Source organism: Poeciliopsis prolifica, unplaced genomic scaffold (genome assembly GCF_027474105.1).
Source record: "Poeciliopsis prolifica strain line A6 unplaced genomic scaffold, Auburn_PproV2 SCAFFOLD026, whole genome shotgun sequence".
In the NCBI taxonomy this organism is placed as follows: Eukaryota; Metazoa; Chordata; class Actinopteri; order Cyprinodontiformes; family Poeciliidae; genus Poeciliopsis; species Poeciliopsis prolifica.
The window spans coordinates 2,954,156-2,977,595 of NW_026562401.1; the positions used below are offsets into that span (position 1 = coordinate 2,954,156).

General features: G+C 39.4%; 2 protein-coding genes across 6 annotated transcripts; one reads left to right on the forward strand and one right to left on the reverse strand.

Annotated features, from left to right (window-relative positions):
- The first annotated feature begins 3,574 nt into the window (after window positions 1-3,574).
- On the forward strand, window positions 3,575-12,188 carry LOC129371384 (uncharacterized). Of its 2 annotated transcripts, none has more exons than XM_055047962.1 (3): window positions 3,575-3,807; window positions 5,008-9,958; window positions 12,076-12,188. In XM_055047962.1, exon 2 carries the CDS (start codon window positions 5,015-5,017, stop codon window positions 5,747-5,749), a length of 735 nt encoding a protein of 244 aa, XP_054903937.1. In that variant the 5' UTR covers window positions 3,575-3,807; window positions 5,008-5,014; the 3' UTR covers window positions 5,750-9,958; window positions 12,076-12,188. The 2 variants fall into 2 exon arrangements, with proteins under 2 accessions (XP_054903937.1, XP_054903938.1); XM_055047963.1 differs by lacking the exon at window positions 3,575-3,807 and adding an exon at window positions 4,075-4,127.
- Window positions 12,189-12,595: 407 nt separating this feature from the next.
- msh5 (mutS homolog 5) lies at window positions 12,596-23,258 on the reverse strand. Of its 4 annotated transcripts, none has more exons than XM_055047958.1 (27): window positions 23,122-23,258; window positions 22,377-22,497; window positions 22,125-22,221; window positions 21,917-22,040; window positions 21,723-21,803; window positions 21,387-21,440; window positions 21,140-21,261; window positions 20,936-21,045; window positions 20,378-20,413; window positions 19,860-19,942; window positions 19,722-19,767; window positions 19,404-19,581; window positions 19,185-19,247; window positions 18,963-19,091; window positions 18,765-18,837; window positions 18,577-18,686; window positions 18,388-18,468; window positions 18,193-18,280; window positions 18,054-18,121; window positions 16,450-16,568; window positions 16,245-16,371; window positions 15,391-15,540; window positions 15,101-15,175; window positions 13,538-13,684; window positions 13,249-13,386; window positions 13,102-13,175; window positions 12,596-13,025 (listed from the first exon to the last, which is right to left on the reverse strand). In XM_055047958.1, the coding sequence occupies exons 3-27, from the start codon at window positions 22,215-22,217 to the stop codon at window positions 12,905-12,907; spliced, it is 2,490 nt and encodes an 829-aa protein (XP_054903933.1). In that variant the 5' UTR covers window positions 22,218-22,221; window positions 22,377-22,497; window positions 23,122-23,258; the 3' UTR covers window positions 12,596-12,904. The 4 variants fall into 4 exon arrangements, with proteins under 4 accessions (XP_054903933.1, XP_054903935.1, XP_054903932.1 ...); XM_055047960.1 differs by having other exon boundaries at window positions 19,443-19,581; window positions 23,118-23,258; XM_055047957.1 differs by having other exon boundaries at window positions 23,118-23,258.
- Window positions 23,259-23,440: the final 182 nt, after the last annotated feature.

Here is a 23,440-nt window from a genome sequence, read left to right on the forward strand (position 1 = left end):
TCTTTGGATTCTTTCTCTCTGTTCTCCCAGCGTAAGTTTTCTTAAAGTATTTAAATCGGGACGGGGATGTCCATGGAAGAAGATAAATTTGGACTTGATAATAAGCCTACATTTCACCTGAAGCCATCAACGGTTTTTCCAAAATTTTGCGGTACTTCAACAAGCTCCTCATGACCTTTGGAAGAGAAACAGACCCAAAGCATTGGAGAACCTCCACCGTGCTTTCCAGCGGGCCTGAGGTGTTTTTATATATATGTTTTCTCAAGTCAATCCAATCTGGACTGTTTGACTCAGTCTTAGTCAGGAAAGGTTTTTTTTTGGTGGCATGTCTCCCAAGCAGTCAGTGATTATGTAAATTGAGTATAAATATTGTACTTAGTAACACTTAGTAAACAAGTTCAGTGATTTAAAAGTGAGTTGTTTTTGTAATAAAAGTCCGAAATCAGAAATTCAGTGGTAACAACATGAGTTTGCAGGAAATGTAGGACAATTCTCATCAGTCACAAACGTAATTATTGCTCAGACTGTAGATATGGACAAGGGCAGCAAAGCAGGAGAGCTGCACAATATATGGAATTAAATTATGATTGTCATTGCAATAGCAGTTTTGCAATGACAAAACTAATATTACTGGTTGCAGTAATTGGTGGCTTGTCATATTTGAAAGGCAATGCATCTCCCTCTGCATGCCGATAGAGTTTGCAGGAAATGGAGGAAGAGTTGTGATGTGTGCTGATTAATACCACAATAATTAACAGAAGTATTTAAGTTACACGTCTTGCTGCATCATGCAGTCCTAGTGAGAACCGAGTTATGAAGACAAACGCACATCTGCCTTTCCGCAAATCCATTTTGAAGAGTGGAGCAGAGAAACGCGTCGCATCACATTCAAAATGTCTTAGACGTTCAGGTCAACTTTGTCATTACAAACGGTATTCTGTTGCATCATTGCGGGTGCCGGTAACTGCCACTGATGATTTTGTAAATGAATAAACCTGGGACTTTTCCTTTACATGTTTTCAAAGAAAATTCAGATTTTTTTTTTTTTTTTGAAGTTTTCAGGGTGGGAATATGGCACTGACATGAAATATTCATCTGAAGGCTTCTTCACATCTTTACCGCTGGTACGTGTGGAGAGTGCTGTCGTACATAAGCTTACTTCCTGTCCTTCAAAATGAAGTAATACAGTTAATTTTCAAACAATTTTGAGTTAGCAATAACGCGTTTATCTAAATGTAATATCCCCACATTATTTTACTCATAAATGTGTTTCAACCAAAACTCGGGAGTCATTCATTGCATTGCATAAATCCTATTACATTTTCTTTGATATGAATTAAGACTTCTTGGTGTTTTGGAGGAGGCTCAAACTTAAATCAGTTAATATAAAGTCCTGTGACATGAATGAAAGAGTCAAATGTGGCCCAATTTTTTAGTAAATGTGCTTCTGCTCTGTTTCACACTGAATTCAAACCCAGACCTGCTGCGTGTGTCGCCCACCATCACAAATCGACCTGAAACCAGCAGTGCTCCTGTGTGGGCTACATCCGGCCCACATGGACCGAAATGAAACTCATTAAACTACCTTTCTGCATGAAGTTCACAAACAAAGTTCCCCTGTGTTGCATTTGCTGGCGTAACATCTGGTCCTGTGACATGACAAGCCGAGACACAAGGGGGAGGCGGCGGGGGATCAACATGTGGCCCAAATTTGAGTTAAACCAAATAAAACTAAATTCAGTTCATGTGAACCACACAACCTCCACAGTTCTGCTTCAGCTACAAACTCTGAGATTCTTTGCTTGGAGAAGTGTCTACAGTTTTCACTTTTTCATGTTTAAGATGTTTAAAGCCACAGCCGTCAATGAAAATCATTAGTGTTGATCTGCATAAATCTGGCCGTTCTGTGAAGGTTCATTAGAGAACAATCATCAGAAAGACCAAGAGACTCAGCAGACAGGTTAAAGACAAAAGTTAAAGCAGGGTTGTGTTATGAAATATGTAATGAGGCAATGTTCAATTATGGGAGGAAGATGGAGAGACACACCTGTAACAAAACCTGTGGACAAAATGAGGAATAATCAGCAAAAATCTGGCCTTTCCAAAGAAAGACGTCCTGGAGATGAGGCGCTCCAGACAGATGAACTGTTTTACCACCAACACTGCCTCTCATCCTGAACACACCGCAGATGATGGGGAAATGAAGATAAATACAGGGAACTACTGGAAGAAAACCTGTTAGAGTCCACATGACTTTAGACCAGGGCGGAGGGTCACGACCAGAAACCTTCAGCCAGAGCTGCAATAAGTCAAAGACCAAACATAAAGATGCAAAAATTTGACAGGACTTGAAAACTTTCCTTGATAGTAAAGGAGAGTGGAATGTTTCAAAATCTCAAGTATTAGATCTGTACATTACCTTCAGATCCACTTTTGAAATGTTACTTTTGTATATTAGCTTCTCTACCTCAAAAAATGTTTGTTTTGATTTGCTCTTAAATTATAATATTTATGCACTTCTAGCTGTTTATCTCGTTAGTTTTTCTATTGATACTGTTTAGTAAGTTATTAAAGTACTTTAATAACTTTTTGTCCAAATTCTGCCATAGGTTTGAACAAAATAATCCAATGCAAAAACAAAACAAAAAAAATGCAAAAGAAAGTTTGTCAAACTTAAATTTAAAAAAAAGGACCGGTATCAATATTGGTATCAGGAATAGCAGCCCTGCATTTAATCTGACAAAAATTTAGCTTTTTTTCCCCAAATAAATTCAATTCAATTAATTTACATAGCACTGAAGACATTTTACTAAAAAAAAAAAAAAGTCAACTCACTCCATATCAGATTTCAAGTCAAGTCGATTTCAAACTGATTCCAGCTTTCAAGCAGTGCAGATTATTTTTCAGATTAGTTATAAAGTTTTCCATCTGACTGGGAAAACATTTCAATCTTTAGGTCACAAAAATTACTCATAAAAAAGTGAAACTTTTAGTAGACAAATTCTGGGAAATTTAAGAGGTGTGGTAACTTCCGGACCACTACCAATAAGAAGAAGCATTTAATGTTTTACTTGGCTAAATTTAGAAGAAAATCCTCCCTCAAATCCAGGTCTGCAAAGATTGACATGAACGATAATTTGTATCGTTTATGCACGATACAAATGATCTTATCGTAATGATATCGTAAACAATGTAGTTTCTCAACTGCATTAAAAACTTGTTTCTTACTCTCATTTAGACAAGTAAATGGCATCATCTGGGCTGCACTTTCTATAACTTATGCAGACAACACGGCTGACTGCTGGTGGGTGAGGATAAATAGTCCCACGGTGGGCTCACCACCGTGGGACTGGCCTGGACCAGCCTCAGATTCCCACGACCCCTCCTCTCCACACACACACACGCGCGCGCACACACACACACAGAGACAGAGAGAGAGAGAGAGAGAGAGAGAGACACAGGGGAGCAGAGCAGGCAGGCTGCAGAGACGCACAGGCGGACAAGCGCGTAGACAGAGAGGCAGAGCAGCGCTGCACCACTTCCCCCCCCCCCTTATTTACTATAAAAGCCACATTTCAGGCTCCGCTGTTGCGCATTGCACTGACTCACACAGTGCAGAGAGGGAGGGTTTAAAAACCCCAAAATACCTAAAACAAAAACGTCCCGATCTCAGGAGGAAATGGAAGAAAGAGTGGATTAGCCGCGAGTCAAAAGTGGAGGAGTGGGAAGGAATGACGAAACTCGGGATTCTGTATTCTGATGATGCCGAGGAGCCGGTTTCTGCTTCAGATTTACATCCACAACAAGGCAAGTACCCACTGACTGCATGCGCACCGCCTCCACACACTAAGCGGGTTCGTTTTTGTTGAGCAACAGCGCGGACGGATAAGAAGTGAAAACACTTCTCCCAACTTGAAATGCGGAGCGGCCTCTGGAGTCCACCCTCCCCCTGGGGGGCAGATCACATTATGAGTTCAGTTCAGAGGACGTCCGCGGAGCCGCTTCTTAAGACCGCAGTGAGGTCGTGAAGTGAAATCACAAGCGCCTGATGGAGCGGTCCATTAACAGAGGAGTCCGGGTTCGGGCTGAGGAGGCTGTGTTGCTCCACAGGGAGGAACTGCAGAGAGGTTGGCATCTCATTAACTCGAACACATGTCTTATTAAAACAGCTATTTCCTGTTGTGCGCGATGCAAGAGTGAACTGTCTCCCCTCCAGCCTCACAGATGCGAGAGGTGGGCGGATCGATCCAGAAATATCGATACCTGGTTGGTATCAGCATCGGATTGATGCTGGAGTGTTAAGATTGGGTTGAAATGTTATTTTATGTTCGGCAATGTAGTTCCTCAACTACCTTAAAAACTTGTTTCTTGTTCTCGTTTATACAAGTGGATATGAACAAAAAAAATGTCTTATTTTTCTACTTGTGTTTATCATATTAATGTCATAAAGTATTTTGTGGACACCTAGAAATTGTTCAAATTCTGAGTTTTAGCAAAACCACAAAAAGACGCCTAAATATCAGAAATTTGAAGATACGTAAAACTTGAAAAAGTATTGAGATTTGTGCCGTATTTATTTGCTGCTGTATCAATATCAGTATAACACACCTCTAACAGATGCTGCATTCAAAAGAAAAAGAAAAAAAGAGCTCCGCAGGTTCACTGAGGTCACCCAGTGGATAACTGGATCTCCTCTCGCTGCTTCAGCAACAAAGAAAATTCTCCAAGACTCATCACACCCCAGACATGCACTGCCTGCATTTATTTGGGGAAACGTTTCAGATCTCTAAATACTAAAATCAACAGTGAGAAACAATTTTACCCACCAGCCATCACCATGTTAAATGTTGCCAAGTGGTCGATTTGACCTCGTTGACCTTTTAATGAAGGGATAAGTGTGATACAAGTCATTATTTAGTCTTTCTTTAAGTGAGACAGTGTTTTTGAATTGCATCCAAATTTTGTGGTACATTGTTTCATGCAGATTTTATTCCGTTCTGTGTTTAGTCTGAGGATGACGGCTGCCAGTCCGCCCTGCAGCCCTGCCTCCTCCCACTCCTCACCCGTTTGCCTCCCGGCCTGCCGCAGACACCTGAGGAAAGGAGAAGCCCTCCAGACCAAGCTGCGTCTGGGCTCCCCCCCGGGCGTGTGGCTCATGCTGGGCGCAATGGTGGTGCTGGTGGGGATGAGCGTGGCGGTGGCGGGCTACATCTCCGCCGCACCGAGGCCGGCCGTGGGCGGACGCGGGAGCACCCACGTCGAGAGGATGAAGCTGGCCGGGCCGGTGGTCATGGGAGTGGGGCTCTTCATCTTCATCTGCGCCGCCACGCTGCTGTACGAGAACCGGGACCGAGAGAGTCTTGTCCGAGACCCTCTGAACGACCTGGAGGACCTGAAGGGGAGCAGCTGCTGGGAGGATACTCAGGAGCAGTGGGAGCACTCGGATGAGGAGGAGTCAGCGTGGGCCAGCCCGGTCCACATCCTGCCTCTGGCCAGCACTGATTCTCCTCCTCCTGATGAAGGAGGTGCAGCTAGCGAGGGTGGAGATCAAGAGGAAGAGGAGAATGAGGAAGAGGAGAAGGGGAAGTCGATACTGCTCACTCAAGTTCTGCACCACCAGGCGCCCAATCCTCACCCATCCTCACCCCGCCTGTCCACTTCTTCTGACCCGGTTCACTCAGATTCAAGCAACTCGAGTGAAATCGACTTTAATGACCGGACAGAGTCTTTAGAGCTGCCCCAGGACTGACGCTCTGCCACGCACAACCACCGGACTATGCACTGCTCAGTGAGGAAGAGCGTAAGATTTGTTTGTATGTTATAGTGCCTCTGAGTGGTATGCTGAGTCACTGTCTCTGAAGGGTGTTTTTGTCCTACATTGCTCACTGACTCATTCACATTTGAAAAATTTTAAGCTGCGCTGTTTGATGTCAACTCGCCATCTTGTCTCAGAGCTCCGCCCAGCTGCCCATAAAACTCCACTTCTGGAGTGACCAAACATGGACCTGCCGTAAAAGTTATTTGGGTGCCAACCTGGGTGATAAATGCTTCCTCTCACACTCATCCTCTCCCCAGAGGTGGACTTTTCCTTTCTTAAGAGGTTCACTAAAGAGGATGAGCCAGATTAGGTCCTGAATGAGTCTTTATCTTATCTCACGTGCAGTATAATCGTCTCTTTATCTCGGGGAAAGTTGTGTTTCGGTGTAAACAAGAGCAGCACAAAAGCCACACTCCTCTCACTCGACACCTACAGCCATGCTATTAATACCAGCTGGTGCTCGATTGCAAGATCCGGATTTCTTACAGTAAATTTCTTTGGAATCCCACATTCAGCTGTTCACATTTCTTCCCTTCCATTAGTGCGGCGTCGAGAGATCTGAGAGAATCTGAGAGAATCTGAGAGTGGATGAACAGACACGAGTAACCGCATTTAAAAACACAAATTCTGGTGAGGCTGCGATGAGTTATTCTTGACGTAACTGAGAAAAATCACTCCTGTCGGTTTGAGTAAGTGATGCCTCACTCTCCCACCATCGCGACCTCTCATCTCCCATCTCTTCATCACCTCGTTTCCTACGCTTTATTCAAATTTTCATTACTCCATCTCAATTCTTGGCTTGCGCACAGCTGAGAAAGGGCACAAAAAGTAAATAAAGCACAAGAAAACATTTGCAAGTACAATTAAAGGGATGTTTCAGAATAAGATTCTGTCGTAAGGAGTAAATATTATCTCTTATCCCATCTTTAGTTCTTTGAATCAGTTGAGCTTCGACAGTGAAGATACCCGACAGTCTAAGAGGGAGATCAAGACCAAAGTGGACTTCAGTCATCCTAAAAAACCCAACCTCAAAAACATCACAGCGGTAGAAAAACCCCCATATTCGACTGATTTTTGTAAAAGATTACTTTCCTATCAAATTTTTTCTGATAAGCAAAATTTGCTATGTTAATTTTCAACTAGGTTACTGGTGGGAGTCCTCCTCCAAGCTCCTTCTCAGCTGTAAATAATCTGAGTATTTTCTATTGTTAAATGCTCAATGCAAACATGAAAAAACCCAAACATCATAGACACTTATTTAATTATAGTAACAACCTTTAAAATGTTATAATTGCATCAGAGTTATTTTCTTTTCTTACAGAAGACGCTGAATATTTACAGCTGAAATAAAGCTTAGAGGTGGTGCACTACCAGTAATCTCCCCTGTAAAACAAACTTAAAATACAACTCAGAGAAACTATCTGAAAGAAAATGACTGCACACTCTGCACACAATAATAGAATTTGAGTTTGGTTAATAATTTCTTTACTGTGACAACGCTTCCAGGTAATAAATCTTATGCTTTTGGGAAGCCTGTTTATCTCCCTTTCAATGGTGCTACATTTGTAGACAAAATGTATTTGAAGAATATAGTGGGGGAAATAAGTATTTAATACACATCTGACTTTTGAAGTTACTTACAAAGAATGGAGAGGTTTGTAATTTAATATAATAATTGGCATTTCACTGATACAACAGAAAAAGTTACTTAATATGGTCTGCAGAAACCAGGATGCAGTAGTTATTTTCACCTCTCCTTCATACAGATCTCAGGGTTTTGGGGTCACTCCAGGAACCTCAGATGGTCCTAAGAAACATTCCTTGTTCCCTTGGTGGTGTGCTTTGGGTCATTGTCATCGTAGAAGACCTGGCTATGGCCCATCTTCAGTGCTCTTAGCGAAGTTATCTCAAAATCTTGCGATGCAATCCCATCCATCCTCTCCTCAGTAAGTTCAATATCCAGCAAATGACCTGATTATTTGACTCAGGGGTGGTGAAGCAGAGACACACCAAAAGGTTACAGTACACCGGCCCTTAAGGAGCGGATCTGACAATCAATAATCTAGAGTTTTGGTTTCTTGGACAGTGTTTTGGTCTTACCTGTGGTGTGGAGAGGTTGGAGTCTGAGTGTGTGGATAGATGTCTTTTTATACAGGTAATAAGTTCAAAGAGGTGCAATTAATACAAGTCGAACAAAACTACTTCTTACAGACAAGTTCGTTCTTGGTAGGAAGGGAATCGAATATTTAACGTGATAATATGATGCTAATTAATTTGTTTAAAATCATACAATGTGATTTTCTGGATTTCCTTTACATTCTGTCTCTCACAATTGAGGTGAACCTGCCATAAAAATTACAGACTTCTCCACACTTTGTAAGCAAATCAACACTGAATTAAATATCTTATTGTATATGAGATTGTTCCATGAAAAATTTCCCAAATTCTCTATGTAAATGTGAAAGTGCTGGTTTTGGTTTCATACCTGAATTGGATGATTAACGCTCATAGAAACTAAATTAATTGTCAATTTAACTACTAACTAATCCCAACTAACTTTAAAAAAATTTTAACAAACATGAACCTCAGGAGTGCCTGTCAGAAGTGTCTCAAAGTTTGAACAAAGAATAGGGAAAAAAAAAAAACAATCAACAGGTCTGAGGTTTACTTTGGCCTTGGTCACTTTTAGATTTTGCATCCAGAACTTACTCATCAGGATTTATGCAAAACGAGAACATGGAGAGCTATCTATTGCAGGTAGGGTAACAACTGCTTATTTAGACAGAAACCCAGTTTACAAATCCTGACCTATCCCTTTAAGCCAAGATCAGCCCATTAGCACAGACAGGGAGGAAAGTGGGTTGGATTTTATTTTAATTATCACCAGCGTTTTCCTCTCGTCTCTAATTACACAGGAGATCAGTTTGAACGTTTTTATAGGTAGTTAAGGACTGCTAAGTATTTCCTTGCAGGTTGGGCTCACGCTGAGATCCCGCCATCGAGATGACGAGTGAGACTGGAGTTTACAGTGATCTGTGCCCATCCATTTCAGCCGCAGCTGTCTTGGCAGGAGCTCAGTGCTGTTTTAGGATGCAGGATGTATATTTCAGTTGCAAAAGGTGAAAAATGGATCTTGATTTGAGCCGTCAACATCTCCCACAAAAAGAAATCTGCCCACTCTTCCCTCTCACACTTAAGGGGAGTCCTGCTCAGTGTGAGATGATCTAATGCATTTGAATTCGGTGAGAACGAGGCTGTGCTGTGAGGCTGCAGTCGCTGATAATTTATTTATAAAACTGAGTGTGACAGTAAACCGACCAGAGGGAATAATGTCAGCGCATATCTAAATGCATGCAGAAATGACTGCCGCTACACAAATGGAGAAATCTTCTCAAACGTAGATCTGTGTTTGTGTCTGTGCAGCAGCGTTACATAAGTCAGCAGTGCAGGTTTTATGCTGCATTGACAGTACAACTGAATCAAATCCTTTACTCCCAGAGAGTATTGTGCTCATGTGAGGCATTGATACATATCTGAGCAGACGGACAGGAAGCAGTAAGCTGCTTAGCCCTGCGCTGACTCAGTATGCAAGCTATTTCTCTGTTCCCTATAACAGAGACGCTCCAATCAACATTTTTTACCTAGACTTAACCAGCTGGAAAAAATTCTGTTTATTACTTAAATAGAGATCACCTCAGATCCCAGACCAGCGAAATCAGCTAAGAAGTCATGGAAAGTTAACGCCGCTAACGAGGAGAGCTGTGTGTCACTGAGAAGGCATTTACTTTCTGACTGAAACAATATGTCAGCATTTTAAAGGTGTAACATTGACATTTAATGCGTGTTTAAAACTGCCAATAAACCAAAAAGCATTTTATTATATTAAAAGAAACATTCTATATGAATTTCTATGTGAATTTTATTTCTTCATCTCTGCAGCTGCTGTCAAAACTTCAATGACCCACATCCCTTCAGCAGCTGTGATTGGTTCTAAAGGTCCATTGCTTAGCTAATCCAATTTCTATCCAGCTCCCACGTACGTGGCGAGTATTCATGGTGCAGTCAAAGGGAGACACCTGCTCAGAATGAAAGGACTACTATTCTGTGTTTTTGCCATCATGATGCTCACACCTGCTCAAGGTAAGCCGGCTACTTCCCAAAGCCTGGAGGTGTTTCTGCTGCCCTCAGAGGGGCCTGCTCATTGTTGCATGGGGGCGTTTTCAGAAGCAAGGCAGAACCTAGTTGTCTAAGAAGTGTTAAATCCAACAGCTTGTTCTGTGGGAAGCCTTTACAAATGACTGTAGAGATTACATAACAGTCCAACAACTGGACGTCGAAGTTAAAAACACCTTTCTGAAGGCTATATGTGAAAAGAATATTCATTTAACAACTTATGTTAAGTCTGCAGATTAACCTGCATTTGTGTTTGCTTCTAATTAAACTGAAAATTAATATTATGTTCAATAAAACATCAGAAAAAGCAAAACATCCACCAGATAAGTAATTTTCGTTTCCTGTTTTCTGCAATAAGTGCTCCAGAACCAAAACTCATTACCTTCATTATCCGAGGAGCAAAATCTGCTAATAATCGTCTTCAGTTTGGAAATGTTCTTTTCAATATTAAATAAATCCCTGGCTCATCATTAAAGCTTTCATTCAAATCATTTCTAATGAAAAAAAAAACAAAAACAGAAATTGATTTACAAAAGTGTTTGTGGTTAATTTGGGCATAATTTTTGCAAAATCTCTTTCATAAAAATTATAGACCCAATATAAAAAAAATCTAAAAACAGATTTGCCAAACAGTTCATTCAAACAACAGCTAAACAATTTGTTGGGTTTACTGTTGCAGAATCAGAGAAATAAAAATGCAGCAAAAACAAAGTTAGACAAAGCCCATGAATAAACAAAATGTATCCTTCCTAGTGCCTGAACGCATCTTCATTCGTGTTTAGTCTGTTGGGTTAACTGAGCTAACGCTAACAAGATCAGAGCAGATAAGGATTGCGAGTCTCTGAAATACGACACAGCTCACACATCTGAAGGCCCTCAGGAAGAGATTATCTAAATCTAAAACTACCTGTGCACTAATGTGCTGTCCACTAACTACATTAATAGGGGTTGTAAACAAAGACAATTAAGTGGTTTGGTTAAATAAAATAAAGCACTCAATGTAGTAACTTGAGGAAGAATAACTGAGGTTGGACTTGCTCATTTTATTTTACAGACGAACTTTCCGTTCATGCCATCTACTTATTCCAAAAAAACTAAGTGACTAACTAACTGACCAACTAAGGCAAGGTATCCACTTAAAGAAACACATTCCCCCGTTCCAGACTGCTGCAGAATAAACAAAACATTTCTGAGATGTTTAAGTGCTAAACAGAATGTGTTGCAATCTGGATTAGTTTGGTTTGATGTCCTCTCTTAACACATCCAGAACCATTTCAGTAAGGTGACAACCATGCTTGATGCCTTTCTACTAAAACCTCCATTTAGGGTTTCTACATGTTTCCATCCTAAAATTCAAAACTTTTCCCTTCTCAGATTTCCTAGGGGGATGTTTTTTTTCTGCCGTTTTTCTAAGATCTGGAACCTTTCAGTGCAAAATACCCACCTTGAAATGTTTAACTAGTCATCGGGTAAGTTCCACTAATCATGAGACAACAAAGCTGAAACAAGTTTGTATTTTAGGAGTGTGGTATAGGGTGATTTTACTGCTTTTTTCCAGCATTTGCACTAACATAAACTAGCCCAGTGAGCACAATAAGATCCTGACATATAAATGCAGATTCTTTAAAGCACATTGTGAAGTTTCGTACTTTTATTTTGTTTGTAAAAACGATTGAAAAAGACCTGCTATCAGTGTTTGGCAATTTAACCAAACACTGTTCAGGCTCCAGCTCAAACTGAATTTAAAGCTTTCTGTAGTTCAAAAAGTGGAGTGAAATGGCAGTTTTTAAATGTTTGAGAGCGCATCCTTTTAGTGAGTCAAGGTACTGACAAATTAAAGACACAATCACTTAAGTAAAATTCAATGTAAAAACCCCCCAAAAAACTTCATGATAAAAAAAGTCTGGAAAGTCCTTTTTCCACCCTGAACAGACTGTGTCAAAACCCTAAGTATGAAGTCACATTCACATTTTTCAGCTAAAGAAAATACATATTTATACATACTTTCTTCCCTTTAAAATCAATTGTAATTGAAAAAAAAAACATAGCTCTGTTACGGAATCACCATTGCGACTCGTGCTCAGGTGAGGAAGAGGAGCAGCTGATGGAGTTGGAGGGACTGGAACCAGAGGAATCGTACCTGGAGTGTTTCCGCTGCGATCTGGGCTTTTGGGATGCCTGCTACACGACAGAAACCAACTGCAGCCGCGGGGAGCTCTGCTACATGGGCCGAGGGAAGGCAGGTGTGCATCTGCTCATCTAAAGGCACAAAGAAACATGTAAAAGTTAGATTTCTAAAGTTTGAATCACATATGGATTGCTCTGACTGCACTTTACCTCGTCTCCTCAGCTGATTCTCTGGATATAAAGATGCTGGGCTGTGCGAAGGCCGAGGAGTGTAACGTGAAGACGACGGTGGCGCTTTTTTTCAATAATACAATCTTTGTTATGACCAAATCCTGCTGTGACACCCCTTTCTGCAACTCTGCACAAAGATTACCCATATTCACAGTTTTTCATATCACCTTGGTTGGTTTAACCATCAGTCATATCACTAAAGCCTTAGGTGGATAAAAGAAATAACTTTTATTAAGTTGTGTTTTTGAAAAAATACAATTTATGTTGCTTCAAACAAAACCACTGCCAGATTTGCAAAATGTTGGTACTGAATAATTATTAGATATATCTAACACAAACCATGTAGATTTATACAAAAATTTCTTCACAAAATAAACAATGTGCTTGAACTGTTTTTTACATCAACAAATATCTTATTGTTATCAACATAAAACTCTGTAAACTTCCACCTTGTTTGGAGGTGAAGCTCTGTTTTTCCCCAAGAAGAGCAAACCCCAAACATTTTCTCACTGAACACAGAGAAACACAGAAAGGTGTTTGCAGCACTTCCACAGTCTAGCTGTGGTTCAGGAGCTCTCCAGCAGAGGGCAGAAGCTCATCTTTCATGAAGCTCTGCAGATCCACATCTTTGTCCTCCAGGTCAAGACTCAAAAACTTCTGCACCACTGATTGACATCTGTTGACCACATAGACGTTTTTTGTCTCAGATAAAGTTTCTTAACTCATTTTACATGAAATAAAGTTCAACAAACCTCTTGGCCTGCTCGTCTGATGATGCTTTGTCGACGCGTTTGATGGGTTTTCCTGTTCGGTAATGTTCAGACGCCTTAGACAGAAAACACAGTCCGCCTGTGAGCATGCCTCAGTGTGAGGGAGTGTGTGTGTTTGGACTTCCTGACCTCCATGGCTCTGTGTACAAGGCATGTTGGCAGGCCTGCCAGTGTAGCAATGTTGGCAGCGTAACTGGATTGGCAGATCCCTTCCTTCAGCTGGTACAAAAACACCAACTCATCTCTGTCTACGGCTGTTTCTAAAGTCTAAAAGCACAAAAGCAGAAACTAGTTTGAAGTTTTGTGATTCAACTATTCAGTCAGATGTTTCCTTAACATCTTAAAATGACAATATTACAATAAAATGCTGCAGTAGACACATTTGTTTATGCTTTGTTGGGGGTTTTTTTCTCCCTACCAGAAAAGACAGCATGCCAGTGGTTGGTAGAAGCCCTAACTGTATCAGACTGTGGAAGTTTGTAGCCAACAGGACATGAGGAACATCCACCGGAGGCTTTTTCAGCCAAAAAGAGACAGATGCAGCGAGTAAAGACAGCCCATCAACCTGAAGGAGAACATTAAAATTACTGTGAAGCTATTGGATAAACAGCTCTGTTGTAAGTCAATCAAAGCACTCCACATAAACTGCAAACGGCATGTTTATTGACCTGCTGTCAGAAAATCAATTAACAAGACGCTCCTGCCAATAAGCCTGGAGAAAGGAAACATGTCTTTAATTTCTTTTAGTTTAAGCAACAGTCTGCAACTCTGTACCGGTAACTAAAAATAAAAACAGACAGTGTTTCCTGTTACGCTTTATGCTGATCAGATTTAACAATAATAACATTTGCTTTTATGCTGTCCTATTTGATTCTCTGATCATGTCAACAGACACCAGCATGCACCTCCTAAAAGAAATAAAGCAACATCAGCAGCAGCAGAGTTTTATGTCTATCAAGCAAATCCATCTGAAACTTAGAAAAGATTTAACATTGTACAGAAAACACCGTTCCTTCACTGATGCCCCTGCAGGCTGGATTTACAAACATTTCATTGTTCTGGAACAATAGGAAGCTATTAACACAACTTCTTATTTATTAGGAGTCATTTGTTCATATGTGGCACTGTAATGTGACATATGCAACAGAAAAAACATGCACCATCCTTAATGTCTTTAAATATAATCTATCAGAGGTGTGAGTAATAGTTTAACTGTACACTAATGCACTGACCCACAATTCTGTTATTTATGTTATGTTATGTCTGAGAACAAAACATTTACCTTATTGGATGTTATTATATTTCAGATTACTGAAGTTGGCTTCAGCATCAAAAATTATGTGCAGGGTTTTTCTTATATCTGTACCAACTTAGATCAGCTCTACTTCAATTTCTATAACTCTTTGATTCTTTAAATGGAGTTTGTTATATTTATACAAAGGGGGGAAAAAAACGTTTGCTTGCTGGCACCTAAGCATGAGTCAATTCAACAACAAAAGGTTCGGATTAAAACCCGGTTCTAGAAGATGTAACTTTTAAAGCTTTGAATGACTCAGCACAACTACAGGTGGCAAATTAAAGAACATAAAACAAAAAACAAAACAAAAACAACAACAAAAAAACCTTATTTAGTCTTTTAAACAACACAATAATATCTGGAAAGTCTAATGATTACACACACTAATTATGTTTTTTTACAAGACCAAGACTGCTTTTCAAACTCTTTGTTAAAGCTTTACTCTTTATCAGTCCCAGACAATCAAGTAAATTATTTCTCCTCCTGTCCGAACAGTAAATTATTAAACAGTAAATGCTTTATTTCTTCTAAAATGGTATTATTTTGCTCATGAGTTTTTCTCAGAGAGGAAATTGCATGGACTTAAAACACCGATCACAGAGATATTTATTTGAGCAGATTTAAACATTTGCTGCTGTTCTCATTGGATTTTTTTGCAGCGTGCTGCAACAATTTTCTTCTTACTGTGTTGGTGCCCTTTCCAAACTCATCAATGAGCACCAATGAGATGCCAGTGCTGCTGTTGAGAGCCAAGGCCATCTGGAGAAAAAGAGCAACACATTAAAGGAAAACTGCTGTTTTCCTTTACTGTCTCTCTTTGTTCTTTGTGTTTGCTCTCGCTGTAGAAAGAACAACCTGGGTTTATTAAAAACATGTAACAAGTGAAGATCGGGAGCAAATGCACCACTGTTTAAAATGTTAAAATCCACATATAGAAGCACATGCTGGTGGTTAACGATGAATCTGTAACGTACCTGGTTGAGATCTATCATAAAGGTGCTGAGGCCTACAGACACGGACTCTCTGCTCTGCATGCGAGTGAAGATCCCGTCCACCTGACCTACCTCTGCCTCTTTAGCCGGCACATCTGAGCCGATCAGAGCCATGAACACAATCAGACCCACCTGGAAATATGAAACAGCAGGGAACAATGACTGCAAGGCCACAAATGTCACATCAGGTTTTTCATGAAAAGTCTCAGACTCTGAAAACTAGAGCATGAGATGAAAACGAAATAGTTGTTGCTGCTAATTTGGTTAGAGGGCAATATTTTATTCACATAGGCCCAGTTTGGCTTGAATCCTCCTCCTTAAGACATGAAATCTTTTGAAAACTGTCTTTTGTATTTAATTTATTTGATAACTTTAGGTGTGACAAAAAACAAAATCCGAAGGGAGTCAAACACTTTTTCACGACACTATTTAACCCAAAAGTTGGCCAGTGACTACATTTTAAAATGCAAATGATAAGAGCCTTGGTTTAGATTTACATTAATTTATGTATTTTATCAATAACTAAATCAAGTTAAAAATCTTATCTGAAATTATTCTAACTTTGGAACTTCAAGTAAAACAGTCTCGCATGTAGATGTTTCATTTAGTAGATGTTTCATTACATAAAATATCCAAATTGTTGAGTTAAACAAAAGATAAGATGAATTTGTTCCTAAAAATGTTCCAGATTTAATATATCAGAGAGGATAGATACTAAGTCATGTACTCAGCCACCTATAAAAACAAAGAATTGAGAAAGGAGCAGACCAACATAAAATAATTCATCACAGTTTTAATTGCGCCATACTGATAACTTAATACTTGCTTTTGTCGACCTGTTTGAGGAAGATGCTCTTGCCAGATGAGTTCGGACCAGTGATGACCTTGATTCTGCCCTCTGATTCGGAGCTCTGATAGGAGTTGGCCACAAACACTGGAGAACACAGCTCCAGCAGCGGGTGTCTGGAAAATCAATACAAAGCACAGGAAGAACATCTGGGTCCATCTAGCAAATTAGTCACTATCACAGTGAGTCAGTACCTTCCTTGTGTTATTGCTATTGTTCTATGTCTGGTGAGCTTGGGTGAGGAGTAGCTGTACTCCTGAGAGGCGCTGCTCATCGCCGTCAGACAGTCCAGCTCGGCCAGAAGATCCAGTACCTACAATTATTACAGTGAATATTTTAGGCTTAGCAGAGACAAAAAAAAAAAAAAGCTACGATACTTTTTTCAACCATTGCACATAACAATATTACTGAATGGACTGAAAAAGGAGAAGGAGATTAAGCTGTAATAGTGGCACATAACATGGTTGACAACATTGAAGGACAAATTCACAGCTATTTGTGCACACTAAATTTGTATGTTCCTCTAATTCTCAAGCTAAATGCAAAGAAAGATGTCCTTTAAACTGTTGCGTCTCTATGCATGTAGTTGGGGAAAAGTCTGCCTACTTTCATTTCTATCCCACAGCTAAATGTCTTTGTCTGAAATACTAGAGCTGTTTGCAGCTGAGTGTAAAGAAAAACTAGGTACTACAAGCTGGTGGGAGGTTTGACGCAGGTGGAGAGAAAAGGAAAAATGTGACTTTCTGCACTGGCAGTTTTATAAAAAATCAGGGCACAGATGTCACAGTAACTAGAACAGATCTTCTCTTCCAATTAGGTTTTTCTGAAACTCATGTATCTTGAAAAATACGTTCAGATCAGAAAGAGTTCACAAGCAGAGTATCAACCATGAAGCTTAAATAAACTCAGATGAGATCTGGAATTATATAGAAGTGCAAATAAAAAGATGAATTTCCTGTCAAGAAAGCAAAATGGGATCAGTGCAGTATGTATTTATATAAGCTAGACAAAATAATCTTACAATCTGATACATTTTTAACTATTGAATGAATAAACTGAGGGGATAAATTATTCCCCTGGCTTTGATAATCTGCAGTGGTGCATTAAAAGCATCCACATCGAGGCAATTTGATCCAGATTCTTCCCCGATAGTCAGGTGAGAAGAGTCTCATCAGGTCAACATCTGGAGCTTTCCGCGATCATTTCTAAACTTGCTGTGTTTGTAGCTGAGCTGAGAACAACTGTGAGCTGATACACAGCAGGTGCAAATTGCTTGCAGCTGCTTTCACTTGTTTGCACGCAGTTACTGTAATCTGTGATTTAAATCCAAGGCAGAAGTAAAGCCGCTAGCACATGCAAAACATTTGTAAATATTATCAGTCTAAGCAAGTGTTTTCATTTCCCAAATTCCCCTCCAGAGAGTCCCATCTTAACAGGAATGTTTCCAGAATCCCTATAATAAAACAAAACGTGTTGTTTCTATTATATTAATCTCCAATTTGCCTAATAGTTGATACACAGACTACCCATTAACAACAATGCATCAGCCGATCTTAAACTTCCCCTCAGAAAGTAACATTTGCAATGATCCATTAAGAAACACATATTACAACTTCTCAAAGGTCTCCTGATTTGTTTTGATTATAAAGTGAACAATTTAATTAGATGAAAACATTAATCACAGCAAAGTCCACCCACACGCATTAAAAGCTTTCCACTGATGCCAACAACAATTTTATCACAGTGGGAGTCATTTTGAAAACACTTGAACCTGTTGTTCTGAATGACGCCCACCAACCTGATACAGAGAATTGCTCCTTTCCAGGACGGCACTCTGCAACTGTGTCATCACTGAAGTCTCCATGTCTGAGAAACACAATATTTACTCTCAGCTGAACAGAAACCAGAAAATTGTTCGGTGAGGGAAATTAAAAGACCTCTTATGTCACAGTGCAAGTCTCCCAGGAGGCTGTCCAGCTCTCTGGTTCTTTGACTGCGGTAGTGCAGCCGATCGTCTGAGAGGAACTGGCTCATCGAAGCATGCAGACGCACAAAAGACAATATCGACAAGTGGGTTAATGTAGAAGCCTGATCAGACTTTTTGTTACCCCTTTGAGACCGCACAAGCACACCATGAACTCAAGTCCCTCCATTTCAAAATCCTCTTTTTCCACCATGCTGGGCAGTCGAGGAACGGAGAGCAGAAATCCAATCTGAAAGGAGAATTTTACCTTGTTGTATTATCAGTTTTCATAATAGAATAATATGAGTTACAGCTGACTGAGGTGACAAAAAAATCTCAATATGTGGAAGTGTCTGACCAGCGGGAGGTAAATGACACAGCAGGAGGAGATTCGAGAGTCCAGATGTTCAAGCTCTCTTCTGGCAACGTCAGTCAGGAAGTCTGACAGCCCCATCATCCTCCTTTTCTCTGAAAAAAATAAAGCCAAGACAGAAGCACATAAAGATCCAGCACATCAAAGCTGAATGGGTGAATCTGTGCACATACTCTCATCAATGGAAGGATCAACGTTGGGTTTGACAGTGAAGCGGTTCTCTTCTAAGCTGGCATCAAAATCCACCTTTAAAAATATTACCACACTCATTAACATCAACTCTGTCCAGCTTACAAGAACAAAATCCATGAAAGTCTAAAGTTTTTTGAGTAACAATGGAAAATGGATGCAATTTAAGAGGAAAAACTCACAACTTTGTTTATGAGAGCGGCGATGTAGTGAAGATCCTCAGAGAGTTTCTCACTGATCTCCCGAAACAGCTGAATCGATTGAGGAAGGTGCCGCATTGAGTCCCTGATGCACACTGCGCTGTATACCGTCTGACGTCCAGACAGAAACATATCAATGTGTTTTAGGAGCCGTGTCAACCAATAAAAACATATAACAAAGCTACAGAATAGAATGGCTCCAACCTTATAGAGAGTCTGCCAGTCAGTGACTTTGGTGCTAGAGAGAGTCATGCGACGCAGGACACCCTAACATGTACAGATATCCATGAAAACTTCCTATTCGTTTAAGGGTATCTTATTGTATACAATGTTTTACAAAATTATACACAACTCTTCAACTGTTTTCACAACTTTTCATGTAACAACCACAAATGTTTGTTAAAGTTCAGTTGGTATGAATACCGAGAGGCATTTAAAGTGGTCAGATCCAAAGTTAGTTACTGGTATGTTTCTGATGTTCCGCAACGAGGCCTGCAAGGTGTTCAAGATGTCCGAGTTTCGAGGTGACGTAAAGAAACGGATCACTTCCTGTCTTCTATACAGCACTGCAAGGTCTCGTGTAGGTCGAAGAAACCACTGACTGCCAGACAAAAGCAAGAAAAATAGGATTTCTTTATACTGAAATATACCAAACAAAATATTTACTTGTTCATAATTTTGAAGATAATCATGATGCCTGAATTTATTTTATTTTGTGTCACTGAATTTATAATTTCACACCGGAGCAATTTCGATCCAAATTTGCTCCTACATCGGTTCAATATTCCTGTAATGCACACAAACAAGAATTAATTTATTTTAACAGTTTTAAATAAGAGGAAATAACATCAGAAAATTAATACCATCTGAGACGCTTACCATAGAGGCTTAGTCCTTCCTTTTCACCTGACTGCAGTTTGTAGACTGATGGGTGCAGATCTGATTTAAAGATCTGAAGTACACTAGACCAGAAAAAAAACACAGCGTCACATACATTGCTAAGCATAGTTGAACTGATTTACCTCTTTAGACTACATTTATTTTACTTCATTTAACTGCGCTTGTAGTGAAAAGAAAAAATGATAAAGCAGAGACAGTCATATAAACGTCACAAAACTGAGAAATACTTGAATGGCTTTATTTTAAAAAATTGCTGTTTTGAATGTAAAGTTCTACATGTTTACCAGTCCATGTTGCATCTGTCTCTGTTTAAATAACTTGACTTAAATTATGAATAATTTGTCATTACCATGTCAGAAACTAATTGTTCACTAACTTTGATCAGATGTGTTTCTGTCAGATAAACATGGCAATGACAGAACACTAAAGGCCAGGATTGAATAAAAGATTGTTTCTGAAGCTTAGATTAATTTCAAAGGTATAATTTGAATACTTGCCTGTAGGTGTCCCGGTCGATGTAAACCACTTCTTTGCTATAGTGAGAAGTAGAAAACAGACAAAAATTTTATTAATACATTTAAGTCACTAGTCTAGAAAATATATGACTTTAATAAAAAGTATCAGAGATTTTTTTTTTGTTTAATCAAATGCTACAATCACTCAGATATCTCCCAGAATAAGAGACAAGCAACACCAAAGGATTTAGAACCACAATGAAAGAAAACAGGGTGTAACATAAAATCTTCTGAAGTAATTTCAATTTACGTTGAATTATGAATGAGATTTACAAATATTTTATTTAATTCCATAATTTGTCAAAATTCTAAAATATCAGGTGAAATTAAATGATACACCTGGGTTAAGCAAACTGGCACGTAATGTTTTGTTTATAGAAACAAAATGGAAGTAAATTGGGATAAAACGCAGAAACATTTTGACGAAGGGGCAGCTGACTTGAAGTTCCAAGAAACCTTTTAGAGGGCCTCATACTGGAATATAAACAGACACATTAAAGTGCCTGTGAGTGTGTCTAACTCCATGTTTGTGTGTCTCACAGTGTGTAGGCATGAAACTGCAGGATTGGGACTCCAACAGTGTTGTCTTCCAGTTCTACTCCCACTCTCCTCCTGTCCAGACATTTCAGCAGAGCTCCCACTGCCCTAAGCTTTCCAACAGGAGAACAGACCCTTTCAAATGCTAGAACATGACTGATTCATAACTGGGCTATAAGGACAGGGTAACATAGAGATCTGGCTCACCATCAAGGGTGAGTCAAAGGTGATACAGGAGGAAAGATAAGACATTTTGTCCCTCTCTGAAATGCAAGATGGGAGGAAAGGCAGATGGGCGGAAAGAAGCCTCTGCTTACCGACCTCCAGACCTGCAACATTTAAACATGATGAGCAATTTTATGTCTGTTTTTGGAAAATATTATTTTTTTCTAACAAATCTTTAGCCTGAAAACTGAAGAGGAGGTATGTAGTTTGTAATTGTGTATGTTTTTACCAAAGTCAACATATGGATAAGTAACCACCTCGGGTTTATAGTGTGGGTCAGAACCTGAAATCCAAAGCATGAGTTTAGAACAATCCTTATTTACTGACTAGTTTCACTTAGTCCTGCAGCTTTCCTAATTAGGAAATCTGGGAAAACAGGGCACAACAACTTTCACAATCAGTTTTTCTCTTATCACATTTACCAGCTACAGAGTCAAACATCTCTAATCTCAATAAGTTCCCTTGACATAGAAACAACTCATCAAACATTATGTTCAAACAAAATACTTAACATTTTTGTTTTTCACTTGTTATCTGATATTAGTGCTGTTTTTTCAGAGCTCACCAAGTTGCTGCAAATATTGGGTCAAGCAGCGTTCCTGCTTTGCACTGGTTAGGATTACATGGGGCCTGACCTCCTGAATGACTTAACAATAGAAAATAGAGATGTGTTGGACTTTAATAGGAGAGAAAAAGTAAACGCTGCTTAAAAGATGAAGCTGTAACCTAATTTGAAAGAGTGAAGGGTTTGTTAGTTACCTCTGGACAACAAGTGAAGCTCATAGTTATCAGGAGAATCCACCATATAATGTAAAGACGAGTCTCCACTATCGTAGAAACAAAGGCCCAACTGTCCACGCTGCACTAAAACACTCAATAAAACCTAAAAATAAAAATGTAAATATCACAGAGTTGATTCAGATGCTTTTAGAATCAATGCCTCTATTAGTCAATGGATCCATCTTACTGCTGCTGTGTCATCTTCCTCCTCTTCATCTAGATTCCTGCCAGGGTCCCCGAAACCTATGGCTCCTCTTGGATCCTCAAGGGTAGCTGCCATTACTCTGTTAAAAAAGAGCTGAATTAAGCTGACACAGAATGATTTTAAATGGCCCTTTTAAGATTTTAGAGTACTACTACCACAACAACTGTGGATTACTTTGTGTTGGTCATTTACATAAAATATAAGTAAGGGAGGTTACAATGAAAAGCAAATTACTGAGATGTTTCTGATGTTCCACTAGGTGGCTTGCGGCCTAGGCGGTCAGGACATCCAAGTTTTGAGTTGAAGAGAAAAGACAAATCACTTTCTATCTCGTGTAGCAAGGGTCAGAGAGTACCTGTGACAAGACAACAGCAGGAAATGTTGCACAAAAATAATCAGGATGAATAAACTCTAGAACTTAAACTGTGTATCCATACACATTTTTGATCATTGCCCCCCACTTTCTGTTGTAATTATTTAATTGAGTGATGCCTTGCAGCTGCAGAACTATTTGTAATTATTTACATAATTTTTTTGAATCTTCTAATATGTTTTAATTATAGGTCATTTGAATACGTCAGAAATAGTAATTACATCCTTACAAACAGTATTATTCATGTGTGCGGGTCTTATTTGTAAGTTTAGTAAAACGTCTGAACTAAATTTGATCAGCTGTAGTTCTGAACCGTAAAGCACCTAATATTACTAAACCTCAACCGAATGACCACAAAGTCAGAATTGTTTAAGCACCGTTTGAGAGTTGTAAAACATTTAATCTGACTGAAATGATAATTCTAATATATATAAAACCTCACTCTTTGAAAATGTAAAGTAAAAAAATATATATATTTTGTGTAACGAGAGGCAGACGTTGACGTCTGTAGTTAGCAAGTTACCAAAGTAAGCTAACTCGTCTTTGCTAGGTCGTAAATGTTTTTCTGTCCTCACCAGGTCAACCCGTCTTTCTTTACGTACCTACTTGGGTCATATCTCGTGAATGAAACTTTTCCACACGCCTCTAAAACCAGTACTTATATTATTACGAAGAAAGTTTTTATTTGTGGTCAAAATCCGAATATTCAGTGCGCCTTTTCTCTCGCGAGCCTTTTCCTCATTTTGTTGCTGTGGCAACAACCCTCGCCCCATCCCCGTCTAAAATATTTAGTACCTCTGGCAGCAGTTGGTGCTTCTGTTTTTTAATTAACTTACAAAAGATTCACGTGAACTTAAGGTATTCTGACATTGTTATTTATGTTCATTACGGTTTTAGTCAGCCCATGCTGTTTTGGAGAACGTTT